Source organism: Mytilus galloprovincialis, chromosome 4 (assembly GCF_965363235.1).
Source record: "Mytilus galloprovincialis chromosome 4, xbMytGall1.hap1.1, whole genome shotgun sequence".
NCBI lineage: Eukaryota > Metazoa > Mollusca > Bivalvia > Mytilida > Mytilidae > Mytilus > Mytilus galloprovincialis.
In genome coordinates, this window is record NC_134841.1 from 48758301 (window position 1) to 48785236 (window position 26936).

At 29.9% G+C, this 26936-nt stretch overlaps 1 protein-coding gene across 12 annotated transcripts in view; it reads right to left on the reverse strand.

The window, feature by feature from the left end:
* The window catches only part of LOC143072323 (uncharacterized), a 78060-nt gene that overhangs the window by 9019 nt on the left and 42105 nt on the right, over nucleotides 1–26936 (reverse strand). For 9 of the 12 annotated variants that reach the window (XM_076247209.1, XM_076247208.1, XM_076247210.1 and 6 more), the window contains 11 exons: nucleotides 19531–19574; nucleotides 16217–16304; nucleotides 14218–14321; nucleotides 10117–10212; nucleotides 8844–8921; nucleotides 5811–5858; nucleotides 4740–5091; nucleotides 3978–4035; nucleotides 2116–2157; nucleotides 1606–1716; nucleotides 352–457 (listed from right to left, as the gene is read on the reverse strand). In XM_076247209.1, coding sequence (XP_076103324.1) covers nucleotides 352–457; nucleotides 1606–1716; nucleotides 2116–2157; nucleotides 3978–4035; nucleotides 4740–5091; nucleotides 5811–5858; nucleotides 8844–8921; nucleotides 10117–10212; nucleotides 14218–14321; nucleotides 16217–16304; nucleotides 19531–19554 — 1107 coding nt within the window. In that variant the 5' untranslated portion in view covers nucleotides 19555–19574. Of the gene's footprint in view, nucleotides 1–351; nucleotides 458–1605; nucleotides 1717–2115; nucleotides 2158–3977; nucleotides 4036–4739; nucleotides 5092–5810; nucleotides 5859–8843; nucleotides 8922–10116; nucleotides 10213–14217; nucleotides 14322–16216; nucleotides 16305–19530; nucleotides 19575–21313; nucleotides 21339–21475; nucleotides 21603–21666; nucleotides 21692–26936 lie in introns of those variants that run through there. The other 3 variants (XM_076247214.1, XM_076247212.1, XM_076247216.1) reach the window with 3 other exon arrangements.

Consider the following 26936-nt stretch of genomic DNA (forward strand, 5'->3'; position numbering starts at 1 on the left):
CGATTGTTTAAGTAATGAATAACTAGTTTTAATGGATTGTACTACACAGCAACTATTTCTAATTTGTTGAAGCGATTCATATGTGTTTTCACGTTTCTCATTTTTTATATAGATTAGACTGTTGGTTTTCTGGTTTGAATTGCTTTACACGTGTCATTTTAGGGCCCTTAATAGCTTGCTGTTTGGTGTGAGCCAAGGCTCCATGTTGAAGGCTGTACTTCTACTTTTTACACATTTATGACTTGGATGGAGAGTTGACTCATTGGCACTCATACCACATCTTCTTATTTCTAGTGTTACATGTTTTCCCCCCATTTATCAGGATCATACATTAAAGTTTTGAGATCTTACCTCTTCTAAGACTTGCAGGTTTGATTTCAATATCTCATTCATTTGTTTCACCACACTGAAATGGTTCTGATTTTGTAGACCATATATTGATGAGTACATTTTCTCTCTGAAAAAATAGGTCAATAAAAGAAGAAGGTATTATACTAGTCAATTTTTATTATCCTTAAACTGCAAACATTCTTAAAATTATTCAATCTCTTCATAATGAAGCTAAAAGACTAGAAAAATTGTGGTTGAACTCAAGCATAATATACAGTTTCATTGAATGAAACATAACACCCCTAACACCACCATTTTTAGACAAATGAATTCAACTTACAATATACTATTAAAACATTTTTTCAGTTATGATCAGTTGAAGGACATATTACTTTCTCTTTAATTCATGAGATGACATTTTGACATTTCAATTATAAAAAATTGGAATTGGTAAAAATCAATATTTCACTGGTAAACATAACTGTCTCATGTGACATTTTAAATAATAAACATACCAAGGGAGATAATTTAGATTTAAAAATGATAAGTTCATCAGATCAATTTAGAAATTTCTAAAACCAACTACCAGTATCCCTGAAATAACTGAAATAGCATTTGCTTTCCCTAAAGACACACAACATTGACAGCACACCTTAACTTTCTTGTTTTTCCTGACAAATCATTACAGACTTGAAAGAAATGTGAAAGTCAGTCTCAAAGGTTAAACTAAAGATAAAATAAACTTGAATAAGTCATGCACATAAAAATGTAAATCATTTCATTAGGTTTTGTAGAAAGTAGAATTAGAGAAAGTATTGTAACAAACTTATAGATACATTTTTGCTTGGTGTAAATAGGTGGCACATTCAATTATAATAAACATATAAATGTGTTATATTTTCGTTGTGCACAATTTTTTCGCTATGAAATAAAAAAAAAAAAAATGTTAGCTTTATGAGTGATTGCATCAAATACTGTTAGGATCAGAGAAAAGTGTATCGAAAATTATTTAGTTCAGTCAACGAATTGAAAAATTCAAAGTGATGTATCATAAAACGGGTACTAAGTAGTTATTTGAAAAATCTCGAAAGTTTTCACACATAACAACACAAGCTGATGACCAAATATGCTGTCATTTTTTTTACCATGAAAAAAATGAAACCATACAAGTTTTGGAGATAAGTATGAAGAAAATACTTGTTGAACAAACAGAGGGACAAGGCAATTGCTAGAGTGGGAATATAATAATCACATGACCAACATCAATGTACTTACCTCCACTGAGCTTTAGATGATGGCGACCAGATATCTTTGGAATCAATCCTGACTTGCAACAAAAGGATTTTGTAGGTTAATGCCATGGCTGATACAATTAAAAATAATGTCCTGAAAACCAAAATGTCACCATTAAAATATACTGTATGTACAAGTATAAACTTTTATTGGCAGAACTAATATTTACTTTTACTTTAATGGTTTACTTTTACAAATTGTAACTTCGATAGAAAGTTGTCTCATTAGCACTCATACCACATCTTCTTATATCTATTAATAACATTATATATTTTTTTTCATTCTTCAAGCATATCAAGTTCAGGATCACAAAATAAGTTAATAAACATTATATTACCACAAAGAAATTGCAAATATTACTTTGATGAATTCAAAATATGAGTCTTTTTGTAAATAAATTTTACTTTTCATAAACTGAACAATTAAACAATATAAATTCAACCCTCTCCCTGATTGGTAATTTTTGAGACAACACTGAAAGTCTATACTTACATGATAATGCATATTGCGAGGATTATATTGGTCCTTGGAATTCTGTCAAATAAAATAAATACATTTGAACAAGTTCTACAATATAATTAACATGACAAAGATTATAATATTTATCCTATATAACATACATCAAAAAGATAACTTAGGATCTTGAATTATATATTGCCTATAGTAGTGCTCTCTTGATAGTGTGATTATCTGTATTCAGGCGGGCCATGTTTCTGTGTCAACTCAAAGACTTTACCTTTGGTATTAGCTGCTTATCTGTCAAGCAGGCAGAATTCAGCAGTAAGATAAAAAAACTTGTTGGTTGGAGTCAGAACAATATGTCTGGCTAGGATCATAGGATGACTATCTTCCTGCAGACTGTTACCTCTCAAAAAAGAACATGAAAAATTCAAATCAATGTGTTCATCTAGTACAAAGCAGGATTAATATTCATATCTCATTAACATACTCTTGTCCTGATATGCATGTAATATTTGTCACTGCTTGATGAACCCAGTCATCAGCATCATCAGCATCTTCAAATATCAACATAATTCAATTAGGAGATAACTGTATTGTATTTCAAGCTCTGACAGCATCAGTTGGTGATTTGATGGTTACAAATTTAGTTAACTGGGAATGCCTCAGTGGAGCCAGTAAACAGGTATTTGCAACCATCAAATCATCAATTGATGCAGTTCGAGCTTAAAATATAATATTGTTATCTCCATTCTGATGAAACTGACAAAAAACAACATCAAATCATACATTTGAAATCTGTCATACATCTTCTGTGCTTACTTGGACATTTTCATGGCATCAATTTGAAAAAATGATGCCATGAAAATAGGTGCTATAAAAATTTAATTGAAATCAACAGAGAATATAAAAGAATGTCCAATTTCAAAATGTATAAGGTCATTTTTTAGGACAAGGGCAATTTAATTGTGGTCACTGAGAGCTTGTTTGTGAGTTCTCAGCCATTCCTTAAATATCTCGCAATCACATCGCTAAAAGTATAGAGAAGACAAATAAAAAAAAAATTGATCCAGAAAAAAGACATAACTCCATATAATATCCTTATTACATTATCATACCCTGAAATTTTCAATTTTCAAATGAATTCTTAAGAAATCCTATTAGTGTTTTTTATTTGCATGCAACTCTATAACACAGTATGTCGGAACTTAATCACGAGTTTGATGAAAGTGTCATCAAATGTTCATTATGATTCTTTTCATAGGCTTCATTTCTGACATAAAAATGATCCTATTACTTTTATCATCTAAAAACAACATTATTTCTTACCAAAAATAACTTAGTATTACATGTACTTTAAAATATAATCCATCGTATATTAATGGGTCATTAATAGAGGTTTTCTATTGATTTCAGTATGATAAATAATAGATGTGGCATTACTTTTTTTAAATGTACTGTCAACTTGTCCTGACTTTATTAAGTAATCACTTGATTTTTAACGGGAATTAAAAAGGTTTTTTTTTTTGGTACTAGGAAAATTGCTCCCATTATTTCATAGTCTTCTTTGAAAACACAACTTCCATGCAGCCTGTTTATCAACCCATGTTGTTCAATGGATATTTGTAGGCGATTCTATAAGCACTAGAACTTGAGGTGATGTTTGTTCGGTTCCAGAAAGTATTTTTTGCAGACAATTTAAATTGATTGACCTGTAATCCAAAGATTTCTATAATATTTAACATCAAAATATTTTCCAAACAGAACAGTTTTCAAGTTATTTCTGGAGCATTTATAACTTTGTATTGTTTTCTTCTTACATGCTTCTAACTGTGAATTTATTTTTTAGACAAGCTAGTACTTGCGTAAAAAGTTATGTCAATTTTTATAATTACCTTTGGAATTTGAGAGACAGCTGTGAAAAGGCTTCATACATTTTCTCACAGTCAAAACCTGTGAAAATTACAAGATTCATATAAATGCAAAAAATACAATTCATAACAAAAACTTATTTTATCTATAAATCATTCTAACTTATTGTCTTCTTGCAACCATTCATCTGTAGTTTACTCTAAAATACAATTTCAGAAACGGGTCTTGAAATCTTAGTAATATAGAACAATGCCCACTTTAAATTAGATAAAATTTAGTATGCTAGTTTTTAATGTTTATTTCCTGTAATCAGCTTTCTTGTCAAGGTCTAGCAAATCTCTTTTGTATTTTGACAAATAAGTCAGTGCAAAATCAAGTCACAACTAATATTTACAAATTACAAGTTTTATTGAAAAGTTAAGAAAAAAAGTGAAATAAAAGGTATTACATTTTTTTTAATTTTCTGTGAATTGATCGGATCAAACAAACTTCTTTTTTTTTACGTAAATAAGGACTTAAGTTTTCTAGTTTGAATTATTATACATTGTCATTTCAGGGCCTTGTATAGCTGACTATGCGATATGGGCTTTGCTCATTGTTGAAGGCCGTACAGTGACCTATATTTGTTAATTACTGTGTCATTTTGGTCTCTTGTGGAGAGTTGTCTCATTGGTAATCATACCACCTCTTCTTTTTTTGTTTTGTATGTTGCGAACTTTTAAATAAACTTTTTCACAAGATTATCCTTGACTGTTTGAACTGTAAATAATAATAGGTGTACTTACACTGAAAAAAATAAGGAACAAACTTTCCACCGCCAATAAAAAATCGAGGTTTCACAGGTTTTGGTTTTTCATGTACAACAGTTGAGGTTTGAGAAATAAGAACATGGTTCTGAAGTGACTTATTAACATTGTTTGATATGTCATTTTTCACATTTTCATCACTTGCATCCCTTGACCCACACGCAAGGCACACGCCAGCGTCTGAATCTTCCGTGTCTGGCCGGGATATTATATGTCCATTTATCACATTGTTATTGTCTACATCATTGTTTTGTGACTCGTCAAACATTTTTGTTATGTCTGAATTGTCCATTGGTGTGTCGGGAGTTTGGTCCCTTATTGAATACGGCACCTGAAATGAAAATAAAAATGTATTGTGATCTGATATGGAAGAGTCACAAAGATTCTACATATCAATTGAATAAAAAATCTCTATCCAAATAAGACAAAATAGTATTTAATGTGTGCATTTATTACACATGTATTGCGAATCATTGACCACTGACAAAAATGTGAAATATAGGTAAAGAGGATTATTTAAAACAATGCTTTAATTTCTGAATTACAGTAAGCATGCTATCAAATTTCTATCAGGTGGTTTTGAGACTTATATACACGATCTGCCTCATTATCAGTTTTTTCCCCTCATCTTACTACATGTATATGAACATACAAAAAAAAAAAAATCTCAAAAATTAGCAGCAACAAACTGGTACAAAGGTACAAAAAATATAAAAATATGGAGAATTATTAAATCACAAAAACTTATAACACCAGATACCAATGCAAAACAGTGGCGGATCCAGCCATTTTAAAAAGGGGGGTGTTGGGGGTGTTCCCAACACAGAGTAAAGGGGGGTTCCAACTATATGGTCCCATTCAAATGCATTGATCGGCCAAAAAAGGGGGGGTTCCAACCCCCGGAACCCCCCCCCCCCTGGATCCGCCACTGCAAAACTGATGACATGATATTCAAGTTAACCAAGAACTAATGGTTAAGAGTAAAACCAATGTTTTATTTATTTGTAACCAGCATATGAACTATATTGAATTCTCAAATAAAGAACTTACATCTGATTCTGTTCCACTTGACTGATTTTGTAACAACAAGTTCTTGCTCTGAAAACAAAACAAAAACAAACACTTTAGTTTTAAAGTCGTGGACAAACAATATTAAATCATCCATAAAAAAATGAAAACCGTTGAAATTTACTTTACTTTACTTGGCATGTTTTATATTTTCCTTTGTTGTTTATTATTGCTTGGATGTTCCCTATTGTGGCCCAAGGGATGGCTGTAAATAAAAGGTATGGAGCCAAAAAAAGTATAAATTGATCTACCATAAGATATCGTTTTAATTTGCCATGACAGAAATATGATGACTGCTTTTTTATTCACTATTTCAGCATTTAGGGCATTTGGGGTAATATTTTCAAAAGTATGAAACATCATATCTTACACAAAGGATACTCTACAATGGCATAACCCTTTTAATTTTGGTATACATACAATGAAAACATTTATCTAAGTGGTTCTCCATCAGAAAAATATATTCCTGTACTTGTCATATACTGGTATATATGTGCGACCTAAATCTTATTACTTTATTATTTATTTGAGAACAGACAAGATTAGAAATAATTTTGATTCATTTATTACCTAAATCAAATATTTTAAAAGTAACACATCTTTGGAAATTTGCTTTTTAGGATTTTTATTGATGAATCTAGGCTAATCATATCTTCAGGTTTTTTTTTACCATACTTTTGTTACAAGTACATTTATATCATACAATTTGAACCAAAAAAGTATGAGATATTTATTTAATCAAGTTGATGCATTATACCTGATTAATTTTTACAGCGCTGTTTTTATATGTAATTAATCTAAAAATTTTCGAAAGTATATAATAATACCAAAACGCATATTTAAATCCCTGAACACAAAAATCATATCAATTCAATCGAAATCTATCTAACATTTATATACTCTTTATTTTTTCCATTAACTTTTATTTTTAAAAGGTATTATATTTCCAAATCCTTCAACCAATTAAATTCCTACATATTTCACCAGTGAACGATTTTCTAAAGTAGACTAATTTGACAGTAATGTCATACAGGGTCAGCACTTATGGGATTTTTCTTGGCATACTTCTTTCATTCCAATCAAAACAATACAAAAAGCAATATATGTATTTTCAATAATGTTAAAAATTTTAAGGAGGGCCAGGTGTTGGTATATGTAGTTTCAATAAATTTTTACTATTGTTTCAAATTGTAAAACACATGTTAATATAATAAACAATTGAACAAACAATTGTATTGGTATTGTATTGTATAGCTCAATCGCATTGTATTTGGTTTTTTTTCTTCTAAAAATAGCAATGATTAAAACTTGAGAACAATGAAATTGTAAAAAGGACTGCAAAAACATTTTGGATAGTGGAATATCGGTCTACGTTTAACTCATGACAAAACAAAAATGTAGATACAACAGATATTTGCCTTTACATTTTTTGCAAGAAAATCTTTTTTTTTCTTTTTTCATGGAATATTGTATACACATCAACCCATTAAAGGTCAATGAAATCCTATTCTGAGGTCAACATACATGTGATTCTTCCGGTGGGAGTTAAAATCTCCCGCTTTTCAGACCCTCTTCCGTCCCTCCCGTTGAAATTTGAAATCTTCCGCTTTTTGAAAATGTCAATCTCGAAAAAATTTCAGTACACATTTTTGGTTACAAAATAGATACGGACAGGGAAAAAGTCTGAAAAACTCTAAATTGATATGGGAAAAGTCCGAGAAAAACGGAAGTTTCCTGTAATGGAATTTGTGTCAAAAAGGTAAATAGGTGCCTCAAGTAATCAATGAAGGTGTTAAGGATTATAGACTGTATATACAACAATAAAAGATGATTGGCATTTATCTAGTAATCAATTAGCTAGTTAAATATACATGTCTGGATGATTAAAAGTGAAATACTGACAATGGAACAGTTGTATAAACATCGACTTTAATAAATTTTGATGCTGTTGAAAACATGGAACAGACTTAGTTTATACTGAACCTCAAAGACAATAAAATCAACTCAAATATGATATTTATGGCTTGTCTTCTATCTAGGCCAATGGAATACCTATATAATTGTGTTTGTCTTATACTTTGACAAAATACAAACTGTATCATGTTATCATCAAATACATGTACCCCAGCATAATATTAAAGAGGACACAGTATCTAGCCAAATTTAAAAATGGTGCAAGTCCAGTGCCAATGGTCAAGACCATACTTACTACACTTCATGCAAAGCTGACTATGGGGCCCTACTTACTTGACCAAAAATATGGAGACAGCTACCCACCAGACAGCCCACAACTCTATCAATTCAACACCTTCTGTTACAAACATGTTCAGTAGTGGTACTAAAGTTGACAATGTGGCTAAAGCAGAGGTACTTTTTGCCAACTATGTATGATGGCTGATCACTTTATCTTTGAACTATATATGATGAATAAATATTTGAATCCCCCCTCCTTATCTTCTATTTTACTAAGTAAAAATGGCTATACAGGTGCTTGAAGGTATGGAATCATTGTTTTTTTTAACAAAAAAGGAAGATATGCAGTTTAAACACACACGAAAAAAGCATTGCGTACGTCGATAAAAAATCTCCAGTTATGAGGCCCAAACTCCAGCTGAAAATTTCCAAATCTCCAGTTGTGGCTTGACAACTCTGTCACATGTATGACCAGCTTGACTATTTTCCTTAAAACAAAATGAGTATTCTGCAATAATTCAAACTATGTGAACCTCACACCTGTTCAATTCGTTTATGTTCTGAATTGGTTCACTGAGAAAGTTAACTGAACATTTAGTGCATGAACTGTAGATTAATTTATTTACGTGAGTATCTCTTTCGTGAATGAAGAAAAAATATACTCTCACTCATACTTAATTTTATGGTTTTTCAAAATTTTGCATCAAAACCTTTAAAAAAAAATTATAGTTTGTTGGATTTAAATCTGTAGTTTCGTCTGTACTCATAAAAAACATGAAATTTTTTGTTACCCAAGTTCACATATAGATATGCAATACTGACCATTTCTTGACATCTTTTCCAATGACTAATCACAAACTTGTATGTACTGTCTCTTGTAAGGAATGAACCAAATGTGTACTGAAATTATACAAATAATTATAGTAAGTTATATGTTCAGATTTGGAAGAAATTAAATACAAAATTTAACATCAAAAGAAATAATTAATGTTTAGGGTGGATGGTTTTTCACTAAAGCATGGAAAATTGTACTTTTAAAAACCTAGAATCATAATAAAAAAGATAAAACACAAAAAAAAAACTAAATAATTCATACTTTAAATACTCGATTTGACACAAAAACATGAACATTAATATGTAAGCAGCGTATTTAGACTTAGTAATCAACTTAAAAGTTCAAAAGTTGATGTGTTTTATAACATTCATTACATATGCTGCGGATCCAGGGGGTCTGAGCCCTGCCCTTTTGTGGTAAAAATTTGGTTGATTATATATAAACGGAATCACTGACGCATGGCTGAGGTGGGCCTTTCATGTCCTAAATGTAAATGCTTTGTCCACAACATACCAAGTTATAACTGAAACATGCTGAATCCAAATACTTTGTCTGAATCCATTAACAAACTATATTGAGAGATTATAACTAAGACTTTAATGTAAATCATTCAGGAATGTATGTTAACCTTCTAAAGTTGTTTGTTTGCTTTGCTTGTCTCAATGATATTACATTCATAACCTTAAACTTCTTATGGACAATAGCACACTATAATTATATGCAAGTCTTAAAGAAGGTTTAGATGAACTCCTTTGCTCATTGTTGAAGGCCATACAGTGACATAGTTGTTAATTTCTGTGTCATTTTGGTCTCTTGTGGAGAGCTGTCTCATTGGCAACCATACCACATCTTCTTTTTTATTTTCATACATTCTCCCTGAATATGCTAATGTCTCTTTTTAATATTTCTGATCTATAAATTATTTTGGTTACCTATAAATATATATACATTTAATGTGTATATATGTACACATTTTATAATAATTCTAAATATCAGCACAACAATATTTAATCTGCAAATTTGCAAAAGCAAATTTTGTGTTCTTCCCTCACTGGGATTCAAAGTTGTGCTATTGGGATATCAAGACAACACTGCCTGCACTGAGCCTTGCGCTCCATACCACACAGCCACCTAGAGTGAACACATTTTATGCACATAATGGAATATGATTTTAAACTAGACCTATTTAACACACTTAAGCTTTTTGGAACATAAGACATACTGAACCTAATTCATACATTTTATACAAATCTGTCTTACCTTTTTGCCAGCTGTCTGAAAACCAATGGCATTTGGAATGATAAGTGCTGTTTTCTCCCGTGTAATGCTGATAACTCGGCTCATTGGAATTTCCAACTGAAAGTGTAAAGAACAAAGATTAATGTTTACTTTCTTTTATTATTGCTAAAAATTTTAATCTGAAATTCAAAAGTGAACTGGAAGGTTAGCTGAAAGGTATGTACATGAGATAATAATCCACATCGAATGTTAGAAAGGAAATAGCTCATGTCAACTATAACTTGCTCTATTGAGAAGTGGTCTCATTAGCAATCACACCGGATCGTCTTATTTTTACATATATCAAAGGTATAGCACTTTAGTTGTTGTGTTTGTCAGAGCCATTTCAGATCCTGTATATTATAGTAACATTAAAACAGTCCATAGAATGGATTAAAGAGATACCATACTCCTTAATATTCTTCTATTCTTTTCCACACCTGTAATAGCTACTTTGTAAGTCTTTGAAAGAGCTTACTATATACAATAGTCTAGAAACTGAACATTAAATGGTGAAGTCTATTCCTAAATGCTATCGTCAGCTTTATAATCAAAACATATAGCAATCAACCAGTAAATATTGGTATGAGCATTAAAATACCAAAAAATAAAAGAATGGATGAAGAAGTTGTTATTAGACTTTGTGAAAATTTGACATTTGGATTAAAGTTGGCATACACAAAAAAACACAAACCTTTGAAAACTTTTAAATCTTAAGGTTTTTTAGAAAATGGATACTACCTCTCTTTTTCTTGGTCCCAGAATATTGATATATATACTTCATAAATATATATTAACTTTTGAAAGTAACAACCACAATATGTGGTAAGTTTTCAAAACTGATGAACCAGAATAACCTTCAACTTGATGTACATTTTTTGAACTAACATTTTTAGAGAGCACAATTTTTAAAAGTGATTATGGCCTTACTTGATTATAATGACTAAACTATATATATCGATGTGACATGAATAAGTATTGAATTCTATAGAAAGTTACAGAACATATCAATTACATATAAACATTTAATTTCCCAATACTATATGAATGCTAAATCAACAAAATTCATTTAAGGAAAGTGTTTACGCTGATAGAATAAATATTTAAAGAACTGAAAATGATACCATATAAAATTTACATAGTCATTCAAATATGCAAGCTACCAAGTACTGAAGAAAAGATTAACTATTTTTAAAGATCATTTCTACCCTGGATGTAAATTTACCCGACCATATGAAAATCAGCTGTTTCTGGTAGTAAACTGATATTATAATTGTCATCTATATGTTTGGTAAACAAAGCCGTATCAGATATACCTGATAGTTAATGATACTGAACATGTACTTTTACTTTTATTGGTTAATGATGTTGAAACTCGGGTTTCTGTTGTTATAAATGTATAGGTTCTTTTGCACTATGTACAAATATATTGACTTTTTACAGCAATTAAGGTAAAAATATCAACTTTTACAGAACAGCAAATAAAAACATCAATGTTTTTTGTTGAATTATTGATTCATTTATATTTCTATGTCTTCATGTGACCTTGATAACATGAACTTACTATTTATCAGTCCAGAAATTATTTATTTTCAATTTACTTCTTTTTATGTTTCTTTCAAATGTTAGATTGATACTTATAAGGAATCCAAAAGAAACAAACTTTTTAGATTTTATATACGGGGTAACCTTATTCAAACTAAAACTGATAGACAACTATTGGATTAAAATGTGTTGAGAAAATTTAATATTTAAAAAATCACCTCAATTGTTGCCAAAAGTTTTTTTTTTAAATTTCAAATATCCTATTCATTCTGAATAGTATCTTTTTCATTATGTAAGAAGTCAAGAATTTCTGTTTTATAAGCCTTATGTACTCACATTAATAAATGCAAGCAAACATTTAAAATCAAGAGTACTTGTTATTTATGACAACCTTTTACACCCAACAGTTATATAATATATTTTTTTTACTATTCATTTTCATTTTATGCAATGTATATGATATTGAATGGATCTAGATGACTGATCATATATACAATCAGTGAACTATCAATAAAACTTTAGGTTAAAAACTAACTGCACTACATGATACGAATTTCTTAAAGTGACATTTAACATCTATGAAAATATTTTGCAACTACAAATGTATTATGAAATACACTGTACTTATTCAACTTATTCAAAATAGCAGACTTAAACAGAAACGAATGCTTTGAAATTTCAGTCACTGCTACAATATAACCGAGACATTATTTTCCCTTGTACATTTTTGTATAAAATGACATTTAAAGATTCCAAGGCTTCAAGTTGAAAAGGTATTGATCAAAGCATATAGTCACTTCTACATGAAATAATTTTCAAGATGTGAGTCGTCCTTGTTTTTGATGAATTTTCTATTCCCTTAATTTCTCAAATGTCATTTTTTGTCATTTTCACATCCAAATGGATAAGGCACATTTTAAGGACTTCTTCAAATACATTGTATAAATATAATGTGGTTTGATTACCAATGAGACAGCTATCTACAAGAGACCAACTAACACAGAAATATACAACTGTAGGTCTTCAACAATGAGCAAAGCCAATACCACATATTCTGCTAAAAAAAGGCCTCAAAATTACAAAAGTCTTCAAAGTTCATTATTCCCAATTTAATTTTTAAAATGTGATTTAAACTTACAGTCTGCACGGTTAGCCACTAGTCCATTGCCCCAGACTAGTAAAATTTTATTTGGACTAGTAAGTTTTTGCAAAACTTTGTTTGGACCAATAAGAAAAATGTCAGAATATTGGTCTTCAGACTAGTAGTTGAAAAAGTTTTTGGTGCAGACTGAACTTATGACAGCATTCCAGGCCAAGTTTTGCAATAAATAAATCAAAAACTTTATGTAGAAAACTGAATTCTGAAAAGTTTATAGTATAGGGATTAATGTCAAATTAAATATAAATAAGGACAACATTTAAATCTTCTGGTATGTAATAATATGTGCTTAATTATAATACCTTTTTATGTAATCAAACATGTAAAGTTAGAAAATCTCATTATAACATAATCTATATTCTCAATCCTAGTGATAAACAATGTCAAGTTCATATAATGATCTCAAGAATTAACTGAATTTAAATCATATTTCATGAAACTTGCATAAACAAGACTACAAATATAGTATTAAATCTCTCCATAGTTTTGTTTCCCCATGTTTTTGACTTACTGCTCCTATGCAAAAGGACAAGGTTCACTAATGGCACAAAATGGCCTAAAATATCAACTTTATCATAAAACACCAAAAAGGTCTCAATTTGGTTCGTAAATGGGTCTATTTCAAAAGTATAAATGCTAAATATATCAGTTCTTTTCATAAGACTACGAGATTTTCGCCAAAGTAAGCCCATTTTGGACATTTTGTCAAAATATGATGATTTTGTGCATTTTTCAGACCTAAAAGCTTTTGAAACACCTTGGCCGACACCTACGATCCAGAATGTGTTGTAACCAAAAGATTTCAATTTTGATATAGATTTCATCAATATAAAAACTTTTTGGATCGTAGATGGAGGCCAAGGTTAATTATGCCAAAAACAATTAAAATTATGGACAAAAAGTATCAAAATTGACCTTTTATACAAATTATGCTCATTTAAGGGGTCATTGCTCCATAAATAGTAAAGGAAAGTGCCAGAAAAAATATTTTTTTCGTCTTAGTAGTATTATCACAAGTATTTCTATGTGACATTTGTAATTTTTTGCCCCAATTTAAAAAACATAAAAAAATCAGGGCCAATTTTAACCCTTCGTGAACCTTCTCCTTTAATGCTAGTTTCTGCTTTTCAGACAGCTCTGAGACAAGTAAAACATGTATTATTAATATACAGTGTCATTTAAGGGGAAACTCAGCAAAGAACTTGACAAAAATGGTTTGCTATGATGTGGTCTTCATCTAAATTAGTCGTTATAGAATGGAATAAACATAGTTACAACTTCATTTTAAGCAATGCTTTGGTTTCCTGGGTGTTTACTGTTATATCAAAACAGATGATGACTTACACATGTATGAACAATATGATTGTGTTGTAACTTACCAATCGTCCCCTCCCCCTGATCTTGGAGTGAAAGCAGAAGAAATTCTGGGAGATATATAGATGTCCCTGGAGTAGAATGTCCCCAATAAAGGCACAGGAAAAATCTGTCAAAATATAAATGTTAATAATTGTTAACAATGATCAATTTAATATAATCCTAAACCATTGTAGATAAGGATTTGATGTTATGGTTAAAAACCATTGAAATGTTTCTGTTTACTTTATATGTAACTTGAATCTATATGTGTTTTATGTGTATTGTCTTTCAGCAGACTGTTGGATTATAAGCTTTGTTACATATAATTCTAGTATAAAACATTTGTTTTCATAGTACAGCTTAACTGTACACATTTTGGATAATAGGCCAGCTGACACCTGCTTCCCGGTGAAGGATTATCTCCCTGTGTTGAAGAGCCATTGGTGGCCTTCAGCTGTTTTCTGCTCCTTTGGTTGGGTTGTTGTCTCTTTGACACATTCCCCATTCTCAATTTTATTGTAAATAAACTCATCATAGATACCAGAACTGAATTTTATATATACACCAGACGTGCGTTTAGTCTACAAAAGACTCATCAGTGACGCTCGAATCCAAAAAAGTTAAAAAAGGCCAAATAAAGTACGAAGTTGAAGAGCATTGAAGACCAAAATTCCTAAAAGTATTGCCAAACAGAACAGAAAAATGTCCTCTGAACATTATTTCAATAAAATTACATAATATCATTGAAATTGTGTAAGGTACCATATGCAAGCAATTGATAATTCCAAAGTCTGATCTATTTTTGTTAAAAATTACAAGAACTTTGCCATATATTTGGATATTTAAAAAGACTTTGTCAATATATCCCCTCTGACTGTTTGGTTTGTATATAATTTCACTATAATTACAAATCATTCATAGAAAATTTTAATAAATATCGAACATTTTTATGTCTTTGATTGATCAACAACGATTTGAACTAGTAATTATATTTTCCAACAAAAATAATTCCTCTAGAAATAATACTATGCTTTCTTACAATATTGACATTTGAAGCCCCTTTATATCTTTTGAACTTGGGTTTTTGATTGTGTCAAATTTCAGAACCTAATTCATTTCGCCATTTAAATCATTTTTAAAACCCATTTATCTATAAAATAAAAAGTGTGAGACGATTTTAATGGCCATTTCATTTCAAACAATTCAGGAAAAATCTTTTACGCTCTTTAATTATAGACGGTGCTATCACAAGAAATAATGCCACCAAAATCGATCAATATTTTCTAAGTTGAAAAATCAATGACATATATTTTAACAATGAATTAAAACATTACAAGGCCATGAATCAATTAAACCTATAAATACCATCTAGAAATAGACTTGATTCACTGATAGGGCTTAATGACAGATTAAAACATTTTAATTGCAGTAATTTTCAAAAGATGTTACAGTTCATGTCAGAAACTTACAACTGCTTGCATGACAGGATGTTTATTACAAAGGATCAGCATTAAATGCAATTTAACCTTTGCTAATTTCTTATACTGTTATACTTGTATGAACAATTGTTATGTCCATGCATTCAAAAATATTAAGACCCAGTGTGTTTCAAATTGAAGTAATGGTTTCAGGGAATTACAAAAACTTGATCAGATAAACAGAAATCCAACTACCAGTGTTGGAATTTGCACAAACTGCTTTTCAATTTTAGAAGACTTGAATGGGAAATGCAGAGTTTTTGCCTAAAATTAAAAGGATAAAAAAAAGGATTTCATAAAGTGTAATTGTTAGTTATCAGAATACATGAGACAAGAGCTTGACTATCTTTCTTTCTTTAAGTTTCTAAAATGGGTAAAAAATTTTAAAAATCTTGGGTTATAATATTTCAGTGGCAAAAGTCTGTTTATCACATTTAGAAATTTTCCTACATGTACTGGTACTGAATGCATATACAAATGCTAATATTATAGCTATGTACGACTCAAACATCAATATTCATAACTAACACACCACTCTACTTACAGTCAATGGGGGATTCCTCTGGTGGGACAGACTTGAACAACTTGTGAAACTTTTCATATCTGGAGTTCCTGCGAGTTGGTGAAGTTTCCTGAAACATAAACAAAGATCAATTAAATGAAAATTGAATTATCAACTGTAACGAAAATAGTTAATAATATCCTTATCACCCCTTCCATACAAAGAAAAAAATAAAAAATAAATAACAAAACAACATTCAACCATTACAATAATACCAAAAAGGGATTAAAGGTGCCATTAGGAATTACTTTCAGCTTGAGACTACAAGAGGAGGTGTGCTAAAATTGCAAACCTCAAGGAAGAAAAGTATTCAGTAAAATGATAGTAAATTATAACTCTCTGAAACTAAAGAATACCTGATGCTCAGAGGCTTAAGACTTAAGAAAGCACCAAACAAGGGCCAGTAATATGGTAAGTGTAAATCTTCTATTCTTTTTTCTATTCTAGTAGTCCCTTAAATTTAATATTATCGAAGGTTTTAAGTTTCTCTCTTTTTCTTGGTTTAAAGTTCCAAATTGACTTGTAGGGTTTTAAGTTTTCATTATCTTTATTTATGTGAACTTTTTATTTTATGTAGATCCCTATGGATCTTATCTTACCTATTCTACTTAATTTTAGGTTTGCTAGTCTTGTGCATTTTAATATGTAACATAAGTTGGTCCTCATGATTTAATTCTCTTGACCTAATACTTTTATAGTGTTTTTTTGTAGTAAAATTATGTCAGAACTCAATGATCAAATTTAACTTAAACTTAAACCAATCCTATTCAGAACAAATCAATGTTTTCAACTACGATCAATCAAAACATGACAAAAGTTTCTAAAATTAACTTCAATTTAAAAAAAAAACTTCAATTTAAATTCCAATACAATACTTCCTAATGTTATGGAAAATCTGATAAAACTGGACTGCACAATTATTATGTACATATAACACTCCAAAAGCATTTAGTTTTGTCAAATAAAAACCTTGGGCCAAATAATGTCAGTTTTTGAAAAGTCAATCTGTCTACAAAAACACATGACAAAGACTGAATAAACAGAATTATATAGTTAGCTCAATTTAGCTGACTTTTAAATGAAAGAGATCAGTGTATGCCTAAGCTATGGGATTGCTAAAATAAGATAAATACAATCTTTTTCTGAAGGTCTCATTTTTTATACAATAGTCTCTTTCAATTCAACTTTTGAAGGAAAGAAAGACCTAAACTATATTTTTAACCTGTTCTCAAAAATATTCATGCTGTTTGATTGAAGCATTGATTGCATTCAGTCAGCAACCTGTCCGTGATATTCAGAACTACTGCATGTTATTGGCAACACTACTTTGAACTTGACCAATAATGCTTATCTGTCCTTGCTAACTCACAAATAAAAATTAATCAGAAGTCTGAAGCTAATAGCTGCTTGTCTTGAACATGCATGAAATATATATGACACAGGACATTAAGCAATGCACTACCAATCAAAAATATAATATAAGCTGCTTTTGTTGTAGACAATGTGCCTCTCTTGATCTTCATACTAACAGTTTTAAAACAAATCTGCATTTTCAATAGTTTTCATTGACAATCTGAAATAATATGATTTCAACCAAAATTTGAATTTAAACCATTCACGCTCTATAATCAAAAAGAGAGTGTAAATTGATAAACTAAAAAAATTAATTATCCTAGAAAACTAATTAAAATCATTTTAATTTTTAATGAGATCTACCGTTTTAATATATTCCAATTTTCTAGATTTCAAATTAACACTTCTCAATTTGAAAAGTCACCACAAATGTATTGTTATAATATCATCAGTTTATATCAATGATGAAAATAAATTGAAATATGATGCAAATGGTTATTATCAAAGCAATGAAGGTTGGTCCTCTGAGCAACATAAACGACTGCCTCTGCAGTAACATTTATATAACATGACATTTATTTGTTTTTTTGCCATGACATTCTCAATTTATGAGTTTCAATGTCCCTTTTGTATCTTTCCCTTCCTTTTTATTCTTTATGTCTGATATAACAAATCATGTGCAATTCGAGCTATCTACCAATTTTACAAGTGACATACTTTTATAGGAAATTCCATATAAAAGAGGAAAAAAATGTCCTCAGCTTTCAGACAGCATTAAATTATAAAACTTCAGAAATTGTCAATACGTCTTTATCAGTTTTTGTGACTTTTAAAACAATAATTTCATCTGTGCAGACTTCTCTTTAAATGTCAATAATTATTATCTCCTTTGAGACTTCTGTTCACCATTAGACACTCAGTTTTTCCCCGTCTACATGTTAATATTGACAACTCAACAAGGAATAATATTCATCCTTTTAAATTGCAGATATTTTTCCATCACGTTTTTCAAATAATGGATACTTCTCCCTTCCATTTCATGACACACAAACAAAAAGCGCTATATCTTACAGCATCATCAACAATGGACACTATTTTTAAAAAAGTAATATGATATGACTAACAGAATGAGTATAGTTCTTATAATAAACAATCGATTGTTAATCAATTGGAAAGCAGATAGTTTATTTATCTGCAATGTGCCAATTATAACAATATTCTATAGCCATGATAGCAGTCTGCTTCCTCTTATAAAAAGTAGAACATTGAATTGATTGAGTGTTGTCTGCCTAATGTCCAGTGGAAAATTCACAAAAAAAAATGAATTCAATAAGAAAAATCGTAAAGAAGGTCATCTGGGATTCTATCAAGTTTGGTAAAAAAAACCAGCTATTAATCACATTTAAAAATGATTGCAAAAGATCAATATTTTTTCTCTGGTCCTCATTTGAATCAGTCTAAATTGATACTGATCAAATCAGCAGATTTCGTTAAAGACTGAATGAGATTTTCCCAATCAGTTTTATTCAGGCATCCCTGCTATTATGATGGCGAATTGACATTTAAGGTTCAGTGGCAAATATTACATGCATATCAGGAAGAGAATATGTTAATGTGATATGAAGCTGAACCCTGAATTGTACTTCCCTATAAAAATGCTAAGAAAGTCTGATTTTAAACACACTTGAGCGCACAATGTATGTGAGTAACTGTCTATCTAAACTAGTGTTTACTGTAGATTCATTATTATTCATTGGATACCAATTCATGTGAACCACAAATCAAATGTTCAACGACTGACAAATTTTGTTACGGCTTGTATACAGACTTCTGCAAAACCACAAAATTAGATATCCATGAACATGAACATTTTCCTGAATCAACGAAAATTGGTACCCCCTATTTAAAATAAATGAATCCACAGTAATTAATATAAGCCCTACCTTGTGTGTATCTTTCTTGCTCATCACTGTCCACCAAGATCTACCTGTAAAAAATAATAAAAATCATGAGGTCATTGTTTTCTGTACATCCTTTCTTAAGCTCTAAAATTGAGAATGGAAATGGGGAATGTGTCAAAGTGACAACAACCAGACCATATAACAGACAACAGCAGAAGGTCACCAATAGGCCTTCAATGCAGCAAGAAATTCCCACACCCGGAGGCGTCCTTCAGCTGGCCCCTAAATAAATATATATACTAGATCTGCATATAAGGTCATGAAATAAGGTTTTGTATTTGTTATTTTGAATAATTCTTTCAGACTCTTTGAGGTTACAGCAATAATACATTTAACCATTTTTCAATTCTTAGGAAAAAGTTTGTTTTATTTCCAACTAATTTCTATAAAGATTTCTAAAAATCATCAGAAATGACATATGACTGGGAAAATATCTGAACTACATTCAATTACCATTCTTTTATCATTAACAGAGTTCATTTTCATTCACTTACTTGTCAGTGTTAAATAACAATTCCAAAAAGAATTTTCTACAAGAAAAGTTAAGTTGTCAAAAGTGGTATTTAATACATTAAGAGTACATGTACTTCTTTATAAAATGTTTTCAAGTGGTATATTACATCTACTTGACAAAATTTAAGTAAGATTTTGTTTGGGCTTGTTATTTCCGTATCAATTGTTTTGTAATCGGGAGTGGGGCTTAAACCTAATATAAGTAAGTTGACATGGTTGAAGTAAATCTATCTATTTATCACTTAAAAAAATGATTTTTTTTCTTCTAAATACAAAATCATTCCAGAATTCAAAAGTTTCAAAGCTGAGGCTTGAACTAACACCACTCTCTGACAGATATACATAGCCTCATATTCTTCATGTTTGTAAGCCTTAATCAAACTCATTCAAAAATACTTATATTTTGAGGCAATGGAAAGTTATTCTATATTTATCTAAATTGTATATCTTTTTGATTTTTCCCTTTTTAAGGACAAAAATCAACTTGTGCATTAAGTAAATATTCACTGAAGTCTTATTCAATGTTACGCAAATTTTTTATTTCAAAATGAAAATGTGATTTCTGATTTTGAATGCATACCGGTATACAAATTGATATTAAAATGTTTTCCAAGACTTGCTGAACAAATCCTTCAACACCATGATTTCAAATTTGATAGACAGTTGAATTCCATACAATGATGCATGACTTTTCTAATGAAGTTTAGTATAAGATGTACAACATATAAAAAATAAAATGTAAAACTTGTACTGAAAAGTTCAATTATAGAGATTCTTCATTGATTATCCTAAAAACCTTCATTTTATGTGTGTTAGCAGTGGCGGATCCAGCCATTTTAAAAAGGGGGGGTTCCCAACCCAGAGTAAAGGGCGGGTTCCAACTATATGCTCCCATTCAAATGCATTGATCGGCCAAAAAAAAGGGGGGTTCCAACCCCCGGAACCCCCCCCCCCCCCCCTGGATCCGCCACTGGTTAGTAATGTAAAAGACCATATACGGCTTGTCAAATTTTGTATTGCATCTTCACTCAAATTTCTCATGCATATTCGTTGCCTGCCATCTTTGGTATTTGCAAAGTATAAATAATTATACTCCATTCAATAGGTTTTCAAACAAATATTGAAGTAAATTCATAATGTTTGAAAACTTAAAAAATTGCAGTGAAACTTGCTAAAATAAGTCAAATAAAACATTAAAATAAAAATATTCCAATTATTTTCAATTACTTTTAAATCATTATCAGTTGTTTACCTTTTGGGGTTCAATTATTATGATATTTTCCAACGAAAATTCCTCAACAGTATATGCTGATGTTTAATGTTTTCTAATATTTTTGCTAAGTTGAACACAGATGTCCAACCATGACTTAAAAAAATCAAGTTCAATAAATTTGAAAGCATATATATTACTTACATAAATAAGTTTAAATCCAATACAGCAGAATGAATGGAATTTAAACTGTAATTTTATGACTTTTTAAAAATGTCCATTTGAAAACCTGGTCAAATGCTTTGTTTTTTTTATTACTAACCAAAACAAAAGCCCTGAATAGTTGAAAATCTAGTACTTATAATAGGTTTCCACAAATCAATTGAAAAACTTACAATTTTAACTAGGATATAATGACATTCTTTATCAAATAGGAAATGAATAATAGATTATAGTATTTAGACAACAATGACCAGTAATTAAAATATCAATATTTTTAAACATGTTACCACTTGAGTTACCTGTCCATTTGTAATCAACTGGTCATTTCAGGTCGGAATGGACACACACATTTTTTTTTTTTTTTTTTAATTGTATAATATGAAGTATGAATTATGAATAATATATATAAACTGCAACCAACCACAACAATAAAATAAATAAAGACAAAAGTCTCAACCTTTGATCTTCAACATTAATAAACAAGTGTCTATCTAATACCTCTAGTAACTACCAAAATGGAGTAGAATAGAATATGTAAAGTGAGCAAATACATTTTAACAGATTATTTTACCCCAAAATCAACAAATAAATTACTTTTCCTCCCCTTATCTTTTTAATATGATAAACTTACTTAAAGCTAATTATATTTCTAATTTTCATGCAAAAAAAAAAACGGGTAATAGAAGATCTCACTACTTTACCACAGACATAATATATATACTGCTTCTTTAACTTAAATAAATACTTGAGCAAAAACTAAAGGAGCAAACATTTTGAAGCGAATGTATATTCAACCAGCAGAAATTGAGAGTCAAAAGGTTTTGACATATTTTTCAAAATATGCAGAAATTTTCATAGTTTCCAGATCATATACCTAAGACACAGATACTGATACATTTCCCCTCTTTTATCATTGAAAAAAACATGTTCTTACTACAGTTTCTATTGGTAATTCTAATTCTAATGATCAGTCAATTATAAATTACATTAATTTAAAAAAAAACATTCATTCCATAAACTGACCTACTAAAACTAATCAAGCATGGTATGACTAGCCATATTACATTTACAATCATTCTAATAATTAACTGTTGTTCTTTAATTTAACTCATAATCTTAAAATCTGCTTATTATACCATATATAATAAATATATCAGGAAATTACATATCAGTCTGAAATATCATGGGATAATTTCTTTGCAGATTTTGTTTATCAGGTGCCTGGCCTTCAAAAATTTAGTATATAAACCAGGAACAATTTGCCATTTTCCAACCAGTCAAATTTTTTGCATATCATTTTATTTTATTTTTTTATTTTTGGTGTTTTAACGCCACTTTTTAACACCGCATTTAGACTATTTCGTGGCGGCCAGTTTTTATTGGTGGAGGAAGCAGGAGTGCCAAAGAAAACCACCGATCTTGGATAGGAAAACTGACAATCCTAGTCAATTAAGATTGTAGTCGAGTGCACCCACACAAGCAGGGTTCGAACTCACAACCTCAGTGTTGACTGGTTAATGATTACAGTAGTAACTACTTATATATTAGACCACCTAGCCACCAAGGTCCCTACTTTCTATATTCAGTTCTGAATTACAAATTTTAAGTGTGTATACAGAGTATGTTGTTTTACACAATATAACTTCTTTATAAACATAATATATTTTGAAGAAAAATAGGCATTTGAGAAAACAAATAAACAAAGTCATTAAAAATAAGTTCTTCAACATAATTCAAACTCAAATTAATTCAAATTTCTTCTTTATTTCACATTACAAAAAAATGGATCTATTTGTGATGAAAGTCACATCTTGCATGGCCTATATTTACACCCTGACGTTTTAGTATTTATAATTAGGATATTTAACAGTTTTAGTATATGCTATACTTTAGATATGACATATGAATTTTTTTGTTATATGTAGAGAGACTTTATAATAAAATATTGAATCTGATTCTGACACCCCCCCTTTTTTTTTACATCCGTTTAGAGGCATGTGTTTTTAACTATTCTAAATTCTATCAACATGAATTTACAATCATATCACAATGTAAACTTTAATAAGCACTGTAGTTAACCACCTACCCGCCAGTCAAAACACCTACCCTCTAGTCTTAGCAATATCACTCCTCCATAAGTCTGTAAATTTTTGTTACTGTAATGTATCAATAAATTTACAATCTTACAAAACAATTAATTTCTGGCCAGCATTAAGTGTGACCAACAAAGAAATTAAAGTTTCCATTTCAAATAGCTTATGATATACTGTATAATTACCCCAAGATGTTCATTTTGACATGGAGCGATTGGTTTGGCACTGTTTGATACTTGGCACTTAATACAATTTTTCATAAAATAACCTACCATTTAAACAAGATAATTTTACTTTTTGCAACTTAAATGTGTTATCTGATTTAACAAATTCTGAGAAATTGGATCTATATAGTTCCATTGCCACATTACAAATATCAATGCAAGATCAATATCAGAATCTGTCAGATTGTAGCTTGACTTGTTATATAAAAAGTCTGCTGGGTGTGATGACATGATTGCATATATAATGTGTGGCTATCATGCAATGGTAGAAATGTCATCTGCCTGACCTTATATATATCCATCTATATCATTAATTTTGCAACGATTTTCATTTCTACAGATTATCAATTATGTTAGATGTATTGTAATATGCTGTATTTCTATTTTTGGACAATTTAGATAATTTCCTTGTTGTTATACTTATAATTGTTTTATTTACTTCTCATTTATATAATATATAATCACTTCCTTTAATTTAGTATTATTATGTCCAACGTTATCTTTATCAATGAGGAAACAGGATCGAATTTATATTTTTAATTTTTTGTTGTTAAGTTATTTAGTAAATTAAAAACAATTTTGTGACAATTTCTGCCTAATTTTTCTTGTAAAAAGTTCTTAAGATTAAATACTGAAAGTTTGACTATTTTTGTGAGTATAAATTTTAGTGGCCAAAAAAAGCTTTTTTGGTAAAATTGAGAATGGAAACGAGGAATGTGTCAAAGAGACAACAACCTGACCACAGAAAAGACAAAAGCAGGAGGTCACCAATAGGTCTTCAATGATGCATTCTTGATTCAGTGTTTTCATAAATTTTGAGTACAAGCCTTAAGAAAATTGGTGAAAACCTCAATTTATGGTTCAAATACATATTATAGCCTCTTTTTTAATTGTTGCATGTGTAACATGGCTAACAATACTTGACAATAAGTGTCACAGAAAAAAATGAATTTTGTAAAAGGAAAGGAGCTTTTAAAAAAAACATACAAAGCCTTTTGAAATTGACTATTTTTAAAAATATGTTATCTTTCATGATCATTCCATTGAATTTATTTCCTTTTTATATAGTTTCTTAAACTGATAGACTACTTTCATAGAACTGACTTTTGACTCCGGAATTTATATTTTTTCAAAAGGTTACCTTTTCTGTGGTTGGACATCCTGGTACTTGGTCAAGCAAGAGCAACATAAATAAGTAAATTCAAGATTATAATCGGTACGATTTTGAGGGAAAGTTTACAGCTGTTTAATGCTTTCTATACATGACTAAATCATCAGAAAGCATTAAACTTTCCCGCCAAATTGCACCATTCTTAAACTTTGATTTTACTTCTTTTGCTTGCTTGTAATTGACAGAGTAGGTAACCTGTCCAGAAAATATAGAACCAAGAGTCAAAAGTTGGTAATATGAAAATAGACTATTATTACAGTGATTCTTTCAGATACTCAAACCTTGGTGTACGTATAAATATGCCATGTCTGCTAACTTTGGTCATTGCAGGAAACCATTGTTAAATTCTTAAAATATTACAAGGTATATAGAGACTTTATATATTAAATTAACATTCATTAAAATATGATCGTCAGATGAAATAAATTCATGTTTTAACAGAACAAATCCCTTTTTACAGTTAAAAGCAAAATTGTAAATAAAAACTTAATCAAATATAGTTTTGTCTTTTTAAACCTAACATTGAGAGGATGGTAAATTATACCTTAAACATAGCAAATTGATTTATTAATGTTTAACAGCCTATCTGATGTACTGTTTTTTACTGCATATAGTCAAACACGGAAGCCATCCTTAATTGGAATTATAAAATAGTTACAATGTATCAGCAAATTTTACAACACGCAGGATTACTTAAATGGATGTCTACGAGAAAACCATGCAAAATCAAAAAAAAATTATGAAAGGGGTTGTGGAATTTTCAGCTGATTTTAGGTTCCTAGTAAAGTATTAAGTACATCTAATAATTCTATGGTTAAAAAATGACAATTTATCTCAAATTATGTGAATACAGAGCAATTCTAGTTTAGTACCAAATTTGCTGGAAAATGTTGTTGAAAATTGACATTTTTGGTTTTTTTTTATTGAATAGTTCAAAGTATTATATGACAAAAAAATTTGTTTGGCCTTAAAATTCAGACTTTCTACTAAAATAAACTGTAATTTGGATCTTATTTCGACCTTTATTTTTGTTTTTATTTTTATTGACATAATTGTGTTTTTTTTAAATTTGAATTCAGCCTGTACTGAAAATGTCCATAAAACCTCAAAAGTCACTCAAATTGAAAAAATATTTTGTTAAACGTTATGGTTCACTACAAACTAATATTCCTTAACAGGATTTTGGTTGCAAATTGATATAAGCTTATTTGAATAAAAGATGAAAAACTGAAAAATATAGCTAAAATTATCTCCCTTTGTAAAACTCTTCACAATAAAAGGTCGATTTAGTGTCAATAACAGAAGGAGGGAAATCAACAAATGTGCAGAAGGATAGGAAATAATGGTATTTTTGATGAATATGGTGTAGCTAAAAACTTATTTTTATTGAAAGAGTGTAACAAAGACATAGCAAACTATGTGGCAAAGACATTCCCACTGCCACTGGGATAAGTCTGATCCTGATCAGATAGTCTAGACATGACTCATGAGGCTAGACTATCACTATCATGTCTAGGTTTCAGACTCACATTTTAAAAATATGCATATGCTGCAAACATGGACAGGAGTTGGATTGCAGTAGACAAGAAGACAAAATGAGTTGCTGTCATCCTTTCATGACCCTTCCAAATTTCGCAACGGAAATTCCAAAGCAACTTTCAGTTTCAGTTGGTTCTGGTAAGTTTGTGAATTTTTTTTTGTGGTTAGAAAAAGCAATTTGACACCATAAAAAGACCTACTATAGAAACATCACATTAAATCATAAATATAGGAAGAAGAGCTTAGACCATTTCTTTTTTGGGGAAAAAAGGGGGGTATTTACATAATTTTCTTGAAGCAAACACTGATTTAATTTTCATTGACATACATTTATAATGATTTAAAATTCTTCTGAAACTAAAAGATTTATGTGTTTGCCTTCTAAATTTTAATAGAAAAACTTTTTTCTCTCTCAG